At 36.8% G+C, this 11,919-nt stretch overlaps 1 protein-coding gene across 1 annotated transcript in view; it reads left to right on the plus strand.

Moving 5' to 3' along the window:
* ATP6AP1 (ATPase H+ transporting accessory protein 1) overlaps window positions 1–10,922 on the plus strand; it is a 54,352-nt gene extending 43,430 nt beyond the window's left edge. Inside the window, exons 9-10 of the mRNA XM_036400359.2 lie at window positions 5,238–5,481; window positions 10,221–10,922. Coding sequence (XP_036256252.1) covers window positions 5,238–5,481; window positions 10,221–10,430 — 454 coding nt within the window. The 3' untranslated portion in view covers window positions 10,431–10,922. The remainder of the gene's footprint in view (window positions 1–5,237; window positions 5,482–10,220) is intronic.
* Window positions 10,923–11,919: the final 997 nt, after the last annotated feature.

An 11,919-nucleotide genomic window follows, 5' to 3' on the forward strand; every position in this document is an offset into this window, starting at 1 on the left:
GATCCCAAAAGAACTTGTCTTAAGGAGAGTCAGTGATGTGTTTGGAGTGGTATTCAGAGTGCATAGAGACACTTGTATTCAGTGTTAGAGATCATGACAGGTGGCAAAAGACATGTATCTCCCTTCTCCCTCAACCAGCTAGAGCTTTGTAAGAGAACATACTGTACAGATCGATTGCTGTTAGTACAGTGTTTTTACTTTTTTGACTATTGAAATTAGCTGTGTATAGGATCCTTGGGACTTGTCTTTGGTGATGGTGTCAAGCATGCCTTGGTCTGTCATATAAATTATCAAAGAGACACGTATTTCCTTAAACACCATAGGGAATTAAAAAAATATTTTCCTTTGATGCCATTTAAAAGGTACTGATCTCAAACCAAGACTCTACCCAAGCTGTGTTTTTCCTTTTACTACAAGTCCCAGAATATCATTTTTGCTGGTGCTGCCCCGATGCTCTTCTGTCTGTTCTTTAGTGCTCCTCTCCCACTCTGATAGAGACAGGCCCTCCAAAACACTGCTCTGATTCTCATTCTTCATCTTTGCCCATCCTAGCACAAGTCTTAGCTGGTCTGCTATAATCTCTTTCTGTATGAATGAGTGTGGTTGTTTCCTACATTTGTCCTGAATATGGCTACCCTCAGCATATAATCTTTTCTAGTAAAATTACAGTTCCAAAAAAATAGTACAAATCACAATACATCCTACAGAGCATGACACTGTGCTTCAAAACTAGTTCACAGCTAGATCTTAAAGGTGTTGTTTCCTTTAGTAGTCAACAGGCTTCACTTAACTGTACAATGGCAAGTTTCAAACCTTGAGATATTACTATAGAAACAAAATCCTTTGGCAGTTGAAACATTTGTCTTAGATTTTTTTTCTGCAGCTGGCAGAAGATCAAATGTGATGTTAGTACACACATGGATTTAGTGAAGATTATTTAGAATTATGTTTAGTAATCTGTTTGTTAAAAATTTTTCATTTTAATTAATTATTGGATGAAAAATTTAATGCAGTCATGAATCTGAGTTGCATCTGGAGAGAAGAAATTTGGAGCAATTCTGCAGACAAACTGTAATTTAAACGAAAATGCCAGTACAAAAGGTGAATGGTTCATGTTTTCTTTCTTTTTCAGGAAACAAATTTATATCCTTTGAGCCTGTTACAGTAGAGGCAGAAATAGTCACAAAGTCTTTCTTGACCTGTGCCTCTGCTTGAACACATTATAGCTAAATACTAAAATGCATAAACAGCCCTTGAAGCTGGAATAAGAAACTCAGGCTCTACAATAGGTGAGGACTTGAAAAGAGAGCTCAGGTAAGGTCCTGGATGTTTTCATGCCAAGTAAATAAGAGTAGCACAGGCTGGCTGTGTTTTGCAGGAGAATTTGATTTATTCCATTGGGCCATGTGTGATCCAGGTTTTTAATAGACCTTCAGGGCAAATAAACACAAATATGTCTAAATTGATCAATTTTTATTTATGACACAGGTGCTTAGAAATATAAAATGGAATAGAGGAAGAATGTAGGGAGTAGCTTCCAGGGTAATCATTTCTTGGACCTTCACTATGCCTTGGCCTGTATGTGGGAGATAGAGAGCTGACTGTCTCTGTACTGGTTTTTTTCCCCTATCCCCATAACTTATTAAGCTGTCTTCATCTTGACCCACAAGTTTCCTCATTTTTGCTCTTTCTATTCTCCCTTCCGTCCTGTTGAACATGGGGAGTGAGCAAACAGCTGAATGTGTGCTTGGCTGCTGGCTGATATCAACCCATAACACCTCAGAGCCTTTATAAATTAACAATAATTCTAATGACTCACTTGATTATTTTTAGTTTTCTGTTGGATTGTCACTTGATGGGACAATGCTGTCATTTTAGGCCTCTGTTAGCTACCATCATATAGCAGTGCATGCTGTATAATGCAAATAATAAGATACATGGAACAGAACCAGAACAAGCCATTGACTTTTTTCATGATTCGCTAACACTTTATTCACCTTGTGTATCTCAGCATGTCTCTTGTCAGAGCTTCTAAAATCCATGGAGATATGTTGCAACCTCTGTTTTCCCCTCTGGTTCATTTTGATTTGATTTCTTTTTCAAGATTACACCTTGCTAAGATCATGGTCTGCCTAACAAACAGGATACAAGCCAGGCAGAGAGGTGGAAGGAACAGAGCTGAGAGCCATGACTGCACTTTTTGCCTCTGTAAAGGCCTTTTACTAAGTGTAGGATAGCATTTCTTGAAAGTGACTCCAGAGAGGACCATGTTCAAGTAGCTCAGTTTATTCTTCAATAAGGTAGGTTCTAACTTCAGCAGCATGAGCAGGATCCAGAGGCTGCCCCCCTTATCAACACCAGTCTATGCCCAGTCAGAGCAGGTGGTCACATCCCACCTCCACTGACAGCTGCACTGCTGCTTCATCCTGTGCACACACACACACAGAGCTGGCACCTCCCTCTCTCTAGCAAGAGCCAGTCTCACTCATCCTCCTGCACTTGCACTGGGAGATGAGCTGTAAGGGAGTGCCTGGAGAGTGTTGTTGTGATAGTGTTCGGAAAGCAAGCTACTGCTGCAGCAGGAGTGGGAGCAGTGGGCAGTAGTCCTTTGCTGGAAGAAGCAAGATCTCAGTTCTCTCATAAACTGATCCAACTGTTCAAGCACTTGTCTGTCATTTTCTCTGGGAAAGTGTCAAAGTGAATGGGAGTGCACAACATTAGTATTCCAAACTTACATTGATACATACTTGACTGCTCTTGTTGCTCCATGTATAGAACAGAACAGAGCTGACCCAAAAAACGTGTTTTAAAGCCTTTTGCTTAACAGTTGTCTTTCTCTTTGAATATTTGAAACAGTAATTCTAGCTACCTTCCGCTTCAGAAATACCTCTGCTTGTAATGATTAGCCACATGAGACACAATCAGTGGTGGTGGCATTCAGAGTTCATACAGTTATCTGGCACAAAAAATTCCATGACCAGGAATTTTTTGTGCCACCAGTCATAAAGTACATAATGTACATAATTGTCTCTAATGTTTAACATGAATGTAACATTTCCTTAAGAAGCCAAGGTACTTTCAGTTCTGCAGATAAAACCTTTGTTCTCTCTCTGCTCTGTATGATTAATTTGCTATAATGTGCTCTATTTTACTATCTACTCATTTGAGAAAATGTTAAACTAAATTAAGTAATTCTATAGCTTTTTGTTGTTTGAATGCCTTTTTTTCTTACAATTTCATGAACTATATTTACATCCATTATCAGTTAAGTGTGTGCTTGTTGGAGGCTATTCACTGTTAGTTTGGAAAAATGCTAAGGAAAACAGCCTTCATTACTAAGTTAACTGTGATCAAGTAGTTAACCAATTAGAATGTTAATTCTCATAAATCTGCAAGTAACACATTTTAGTCTTTGGTGTAATATGAAGAGAAACATTCCTTCAAAGTCATTTTAGACTGTACTCACATGCATGGCCTTATAAAACTGTTTGTTCATAAGGTCTGTTTAAAAGGAATTTCCTTCTTTACCACTTTTCTCATCTTATGAGCAAAAGTACAGACCACACCCAGCCTCTGTGGTTGTCATAAACATTTAAGTAATCTTCTCTGTGTTTATAACTGGCTTTCAGCTAGTTATAAACACAGTATAGTGCTAATATAGTGCCTATAGCATTGCTACTGGGGCAATTCTGTTCAGATTGTACTGTACATCAGCAAAAGGTTCCTTTCTTCTAGCAATAATTTCATTTTGTAACTGTATAAGAATAGAACATTTTCTATATATATATCTACAAATGTGGACTGGATAGAATTCTTTTTTTTTCTTTTTCACTGATGCTTGCAGAATGCCATAAGACAAAACATCCTTTTCTCACTTCAATGACACTGCATTCTGGAATTCCTTTTGAGCATTTTGAAACTCTTGATGTTTCTGAACTTACCTGAATCAAAAGCCCACTGATTATTAATAAATATTTTTTAAAAGCATCATTTGTGCTTAGATTCTATGCTGTGTGGATGACACAATATTGAAAGTAACTAATTTGAACAAACAAGCAATATTCTCCAGAGAATAGAGAACATATTCTCCAGAGAGAGAATATGTTCTCTATGTACATATACCCTACAGAACATAAAAAAGTTTATATTGTGCCTCTTTTAAGATGACTATACTTTTTTTTCGAACCAATCATAATTGCATCTAAGTTATTAGTTCAAATTTTAAAGTGAACATACAGTGTCACTCATTGTGGATAAACATATTAGAATGTTTCATTTTGTAGAAAGTCTTATTTATTGATAAATAGATTTCTAAATCTTTTGTGGTTGCCAATAATCAAAAGAAATCATCAGCAAACTATGTAGAAATACTCATGCATAGACCAAGTAGGGTTAAAGTATCAAACAATGTACAGTAAGGGTAAAGGCTTATAATTTCCTTATTAAATAGCTTGAATGCCTAAAAGTAACTTATAAAAACTGATAAAGAGTAGCAAATAGTCCTGATCTGTAAAGGATCAGAATGTATTTCTGGATGTCTGGATGTTCTCAGTTATGTCTGCTGGGAGCTGTTCAGATTGGTAGTAACTTAAATTACATCATTATAAACTGCTGCAATACTACACACACACAGATGCTTTCAAAATTATAAAATAGTTTTTTGTGCCTAGCCTGCTTCAAATTGTGAAACTAGATCTGACTACCCCTCTGACCCACCAGTGAGAGAAAGCTCTGTCTTCTACACCAAATTCAGACCTTTGCAAAGGAAATGGCCATTTAGGCATTTGAGCCAAGAAAGAATTGCAATGATAAATTAGAATGGCTATCATGCCTATAGCTATCAGAAAAACAATTTTCCAAAAATCCCATAAAATGTTTATTCAGAGCCACTGCAATCTTACTGACACTTTCTCACTTTCGCCTCCATTTATTATAAACTGTTGGTAACTGATGAAATACAGGACTGGCAGAGGCCCTTGAAGAATGAAACTGCATTTGCTTCTTGCCTGCCACAGTTATAGAAAGCTGTGCTTGTGAGGTGAAACTGTAAGTAATAAACACATTCACAGAACTTCTTCACTTGAAACAATCTTATGACATGGGAGCCCATGTCATCATCAACTGTGATGTTTGCAGCTAGCAATAGTGAGCCTTTATCTCTTACTTTATCAAATATATGTTTGTATTTTCCTTCTAACCTGTTGACTTTTTCTTTTTGTCCTCTGTTGTATTCCTAGGTTTTTAATGACCAACAAGTTCTATGAAGTCTCAGCTAGAAGATGGTCCACTTTAGATTCAGTTGAGATTGTACAAGATGGAGACAAGTTAGCTAAATTTATTGTTTCTGGCATCTCTGCCCCTGCAGAGTATTCATTTCATTGTCAGCTGGTGGGAACTAGCAATCTCTATCCTGCAAGGCTGGATAGAGATCCATCCAACAACGAGGCAAAAAATTGGGATGTTTTCATTTCCAATTTGCAAGTGAGTATGCTTTGCCATTTCAGAGATAACTCCAAGTACTATTACTTGCTATTGTAGGTGGTGAGTGACACACATTCATAATGCCCTTACTTTCATTCCAGCCAGAGGGAAAACATAAAAGAAAAGCTGTTCCCCTAGGTGAGCTATTCAGTAGAGGGGTAAACAAGACGCCAGTTGCTAAACAAGGAAAACATGAAAGCGCAGCTTTGAAAAACAAAACTATGAAGTTGTTCACAGAAAGAAAACCCAATTAAACCAAATGCTCCTAATCAGGCAAAGAATGGCTAAGTCCTCATGCCTGTTTAATGAATTGGGCTGCTCTTGGAAACAGGGGCCTCTTAGGTGGGTGGCTTTATGCTGCTTACTTAGTTTTATTTGATTTCTTGGTGCTTTGTTTACCTAGGAAAGTACAGCTTAGTGTGGCTGCTGGTTTTGGAGACATGGACTGTCTGTACTCCTGCAGAGAGAAACAAAGCCCAGTGCAACGAGATTTAATGGGAGGTTTGCCATGGACTTTGATCAGGAATGGTACTAGTTCCTGCATGACCCAGAAGGAAAGCAGAGGGCTTTTTTTGAATGACACATAGCTTTTCTGCTTATTTAGTAGTAGTTAAGACTACATCTGTGAGGTATAAATTATTTCACTTTTACTACTTTGAGCTTTGCTCTTGACTTAAGAGAAGCATAACAACATTTCTATTTTAAAACAATATTTCACTAAGGGATCTCTTTGATGGAAGAGATCATTAAAATAATAGGAATAATTCCAAACTGTACTCTATTTGTCAAACATGAGCTAACCCCACAATAACTGGATACAAATGCTGATATAATTGTATTTATAATTTTGATAACAAACCAAATCCCAATAACCTGACTCCAGACTTGACACTTCTGCTTAAGCAATGGAAATCTCACAGAGAGAGCACTGGTGCTTAGATTTATTTTCCACAAATTCCAGTATCATGTCTCACCATTTTTTGAGAAACAATGTTGTAATACATACCAATGTTGTGAAGATTCTTTATGATGTTATTTTTTTGTAAAGGCTTGTAAACACCATAGTTCATGCAATTGTACTTTGCCTAGTAAACTCTTTGGAGTTAGGCTTTCACATCAGTAAGATATGAAAGGACATGACCTATGAAATTACAAAGTGTATACTTACCACCTATCTTTCCTGTCAGTTCCTATATGCACTGATATTACTGCCTTCTTAAAGCTTAAAAAGGCCTTGCTCCAACCTTAGCAGGCATCCTTTCATTGTGGTCTTAACCATGAGTAGAAGTAGTGGTTTCTCACCTTCCTTATTGATTTGGAACCGCAGCTGCTTCCACTGTTCAGACAACAGAAACTCCAGTTCCTCTTGAGAAAGAGCTTTTTCTCTGATCAAATCCTAAACATAGAACACAACCCAAAAACTCCCAGGCTGGTATTCTTCTGTGGTGTGAGAAAACAGAAGGTGACCATTCTGGGCTCATTTCCAGGTTCTATCTGACTTAGATCATACTTTTCCAGGTATCTTCCACTGATACGTACTGAAAGGTGATCTCTGTTTCAGTCTTATTGCCTAAGGTTTAGAAACCCCCAAACTCTATTGCTTGGTGAAAAAAGCATGTGGGATGTGCTCAGTAGTTGCAGCCAGCACAAAATTTTGTTCCTGAAACTGAGAAACATGATTTTCATGTCAATGTAACGCAATGAGTTAGAAACCAGGATCCAATGCCAATCAAACTGGCACAATTGCACTTCGCAACGCTGGGTCCTGGAAGCTGAATCACAGCAACAGAGGGACAATTCCAGCTGCACAGGGAAGCCTTGCACAACTTGTTCCTGGGCAAGGTTGAACAGGTGTAGCCCTACTTCAGTTCTGGAGCTGCCTCACTCACTGCCATGTAAAAGAAGCTCTGTGGGAGGCTGGCTAGGCATGGTCACAGCCCTGGGTGTCCACAGACCTCTGCAGAGCACCTAAACTGCTCTGGGTTTGGTGGGGGTCTGGTTGGTTGTTGCTGCTACAGGAATGGTTGTTCTTACATGATACCTTTTGTGCTTTTGAGCATCTCATATTTGTCAATGAAGTTAGAGAGGAGGCTGCCAGCAAAAACACTGCTTTTCTTTAGTGTACGGGGTTCAGAAGTACTTTGAAACCCATGAAAAACTGCCCAAAACTTCAAAGTCAAGAATGTTTTGATTCTTTGTAGCTAAAATATCTCAAAGTTCAAAAATTAGAAGTTTGGTGGGCATGTAAGAGCCATAAACCCAGCATATTTTACTTGAAGTTTTTGTCATAGGCCATAGGATGAGAAATCTACATTCAAAAATATTTTAAAATTAACAGTAAGTACAGACTTGTATAACCAAGACAAATGACTGGTATAAACACCAAAATCAAAACTTCCACTGGACAAAGGCCTGTATACAAAACACTTCTGCATTCATAAATATTAGAGAACTACATGTAAGTATTTTTAACTTTTTTATATATGCTGCTGAGATTCTCATTTTTTGCCTGGTGTCTAACACCCCCACAGAAATGATAAAGCTTCAGAAAAATAATAAAATAACCCAGCATATTCTTTCTTGCCTTCCTAAAAGTAGACATAGCATTTTAGGAATGTACAATTGAATCTTTCACCTAGATGGTTCAATAAGCATAATGCTGTTTTAAAAATATATAAGACCACTAAAATTGAAACAATAAATTTCAGTATTTCTGGCTCTAAATCAGGAGTGACAAAGCCCTTCTAAACTGAATATACCTGTTAAGTACTTCAGAGAGCCCTTGAAAATGTGGTAGGAAATGTGTATTGTTTTCCAGAATTTCAATCCATTTTTTTGAACACAAATGACATAAATCATCACTTTCTGTCCATTTTTACTGTCAATAAGTCTTTCAGGCTACATTTCACAACTCCTATTCACATTCTCGCTGGTGGTCAAAGCAGTGGCTTAACAAGCAAAGGCTTTTGCAGTCATGTATTCTCTAAAGCTGTGCAAATAGTTGTCCAGCCCTGCAGCTTGTGTTCACTAATCCTGCTTTAATCAGAAGTCTGACTACCTTTGGTGAAAGCAGACAGTCTTTGTGAGTTAGCTACCATGATTTGGCTTGGAAAGATTCTTCTGAAAGGTTGAATTGCTAAAATTGTCTTCACCTCCACATTATCTAAAGAGCCTTTAATTCCTCATAGTTTTACTAATCACCATTCTGGAAGGTACAGACATTGCTCTTAACACACATATTACATGAACATTAGCGACCTGAGCCATGCCTGAATACAAACCCAGAGTGTGTAATTACTGGTGTGTTTGTTGCCTGGTAGATTTGTTTGGTTTGTACCAACACCTTTCCTAGGAAGTACAAACTCTTTTATTACCACACATAAACTCAAGCTTTCCATTTTTTTTATTGTAAATCATAGAATAATCATGGTGTGGGAACACATAAAAGTAGAAATCCATGATCTTCTGCTTTCATGCTTATTGCTGGGTGAGAGAAGTGATTTAAATAAAATAATCCTTTAAAAAAATTATTTGATAATATTTTATGGAAAATAGTAATTTTTAACATGTCATTTCTTTACCAGTGGGTTTTTGATATTTGGTGCTTTCCTTACACACCCATTTCATAGATGCTGTAAATGTATAAGAATCCCATTCTTAATTTTTCTTTATAAAATTATTTAAGAATGAATCAAAATGAATCAGACTAATTCTTTCCTTCCTCTTCTTCCATCACTTTTGTTCCCTTCCTTCTAAAGGAATCAGTGCCTTTGCCATTATGTGCATGTTTGTAGGGGGGGGATTGTCTTCCCTTTCTTCATAGTTTTCTAATCCTCTGATTGGTTTGAACAAAATTTCTAGGAAGTCACTGGTCTCAAAGGCATTCAGTTTGTTGATATTTTTGTACAATTGGCATCTAGACAGAGACCGTATCTCCAAATTGGTTGATTTTTTTGAGGAAAATAATATGGTCAGAGGACAGTCAGTGGTAGACAATGTGAATTCAGTCAAATCAGAGATATTACAAACTTTTCTAACTGCTGGAAAAGTTTATATAGGTTTTATAAGTTAATAGACAACACATATCCCATACCTCAGTAAAGCAAGCCTTTCCTTCTGTTTTGAGTCTTTGAATTACAAGGAGGGAGGAGGAAAGATTTTGCAACATTTTTCTCCCTGAATTCTCGCTAACTCTCAGCCAAAAAAGGTCATATTAGATGTGTTTTAAAGTAGGTTCCAGGAATTTTGTCTATCTCCTCTGTCAAGGAAATCTTAGCTAAAACTCTCAGACTATTTCAACAAATCTTGTGATCTGAGGAGGCTTAACTCTCATGCCTTTGGGTGCTTTGAGTTTCCTGGTTCTGAAGTGGTCATAGAGCTGATGACCAGTGAATACTGACAATACTGATTATGTGAATACAGAATACTAATCAGAATACAGAGAATGAAGAAAACTGACCATACGTCCCCTCTGGGACTTTACTTCTATAAGTAATACAAATTTCTGAAGTGGGGAACCTACTGCTTACCAAAGAAATGGATTCTACGTTTTTAATTTCCTGGGTGAAAAGGAGATCTGGAAAATTGTTATGCAGAAAATTTTGTTCTCACTCTTTTTTTAATGGGCAGAGGGTATGATTGATAGTTAAAAGCTGTGGGGTTTTGTAATTAACAAATATATCCTGAAAGTAAGGACTATGCTTAATTGCACTCTTCTATCTGCCTTTTCTCATTTTCAGATTCAAGGCTTCAACATTATAAACAACCAGTTTTCCTATGCAAGTGACTGTACAGGTTTCTTCACTCCTGGAATTTGGATGGGCTTGGTGACATCTATAATTTTACTGTGGATCCTGACCTATGGCATCCATATGATCATGCAGCTCACAACAAACAACAGATTTGATGATCCCAAAGGTCCAGCTCTATCAGTTCCTCAGACAGAATAGCCATGGATTGACTTAAAGCCACTGTGGCTTTTCCCAGCCTGGTGTTTATGATTTTTATAACCTTTTTACTTCAAAATATGTTTAACTTAAAAAGATATCATAGGAAAACCAGATAATGAAACTACATACAAAAATGATCCTTGTGCTTAGCAATGATAATAATTGTATCTGTTATTATGATCATTTGTTAACAGCTTTTTGTGTTAAGGTTCTGAAGTGAGACTGTAGATTACTCTCTCTGGTTATTAGAAAGACCATTGAAAACTTTCTTCAGATTAACTTCTATTGGCAAAGAAAACATACCAAAACGCAGATAATGGGGAAGGACAAAATATTTGATGAGAAATTATGCAGTAAAAATACTGGTCTCTCTAAAGGCTCTTTAGCATCATGATGCTACTTCTTTAAGAAATTTTAACTGTGTTTTGAAATTTTTTCTCTTGAGTAAAACATCCAGAAATGTACAGAACTAATAAAGTATAAGTCACTAAATACATAGTCCTGAGGAGTTTTTTCAAAATATATCACTTTGTTCAGATGTGGTCTAACAAAGGAGAGTGGGTAGATTAAGGTTTAGCTTCCATCTACTGTTATCTTACACTTTTGAGAATTATGTTAAGTAACGCTGACTTGTGTTTGCTTTAGCAGTGGACAGGTGATGGGAGGGCAGTCAGTGGCAGAGAGGTCCTTGTCCAAACTGATCACAAAATTAGATTTGGTGTCATGGCAATGAATGCAAATTTTCAAGTATAGAACCTATTATGATTCTGTGTGCTGGTTCACACAGCATCTTAACAGAGGTAAGGTAGTTTTCTTAGCCTCCTTCATTTTCCAGGCATCCTTGGAAAAGTTATGAAGTTCACAGTAAAAAAAAAAGGAAAAATAATATTATATAAAATCATTAGAAGCACTGTGTCAATGTACTGTACTGTTTAAGTCTGAGCATTTTATGGTCATTTCAGTGCTTCTAGAAGCCTGAAAACATTCACAGTGTTCTTTATTCTTCTGCATTTAATTGAAACGCTACATTCTCTAACTGGGTAATCTGATTACGGAGTGAATAACTGCATTTTATGTAGAACTACGAAATAGTAAAAGAGCAGTGGTAAAATGGTAAAAAATGGTAAAAATAAGACTTTTATTCTTTCCTCTGGAATGTTTTTATGACTGTGCATGTTCAATTAGTAGTTCAAACTCCAAAAAATACCATTTTGACAAAATTACGTTTGTGAAATGAGAAAAATTGTAACTTTTCTGATCTTGATCCATGTCATAGTACAATGATACAGAGGAAAGACAGTTAGAATCAACTATTTAACTAGACAGACAGTAGTTTCTACCCATCATTTCTGGGTGTCACATTTTTATTATGCAGTCCAATATGTAGATTAAATGTTTTCCGAAGCTATACCTTCTGAATAATTCAATCCTGACCTGTAAAACAAAAGGAAAGTGTCATAAAACTAGCAGAGGTTTCTCCTGTGCTGTA

This window comes from Molothrus ater, chromosome 5 (genome assembly GCF_012460135.2).
Source record: "Molothrus ater isolate BHLD 08-10-18 breed brown headed cowbird chromosome 5, BPBGC_Mater_1.1, whole genome shotgun sequence".
In the NCBI taxonomy this organism is placed as follows: Eukaryota; Metazoa; Chordata; class Aves; order Passeriformes; family Icteridae; genus Molothrus; species Molothrus ater.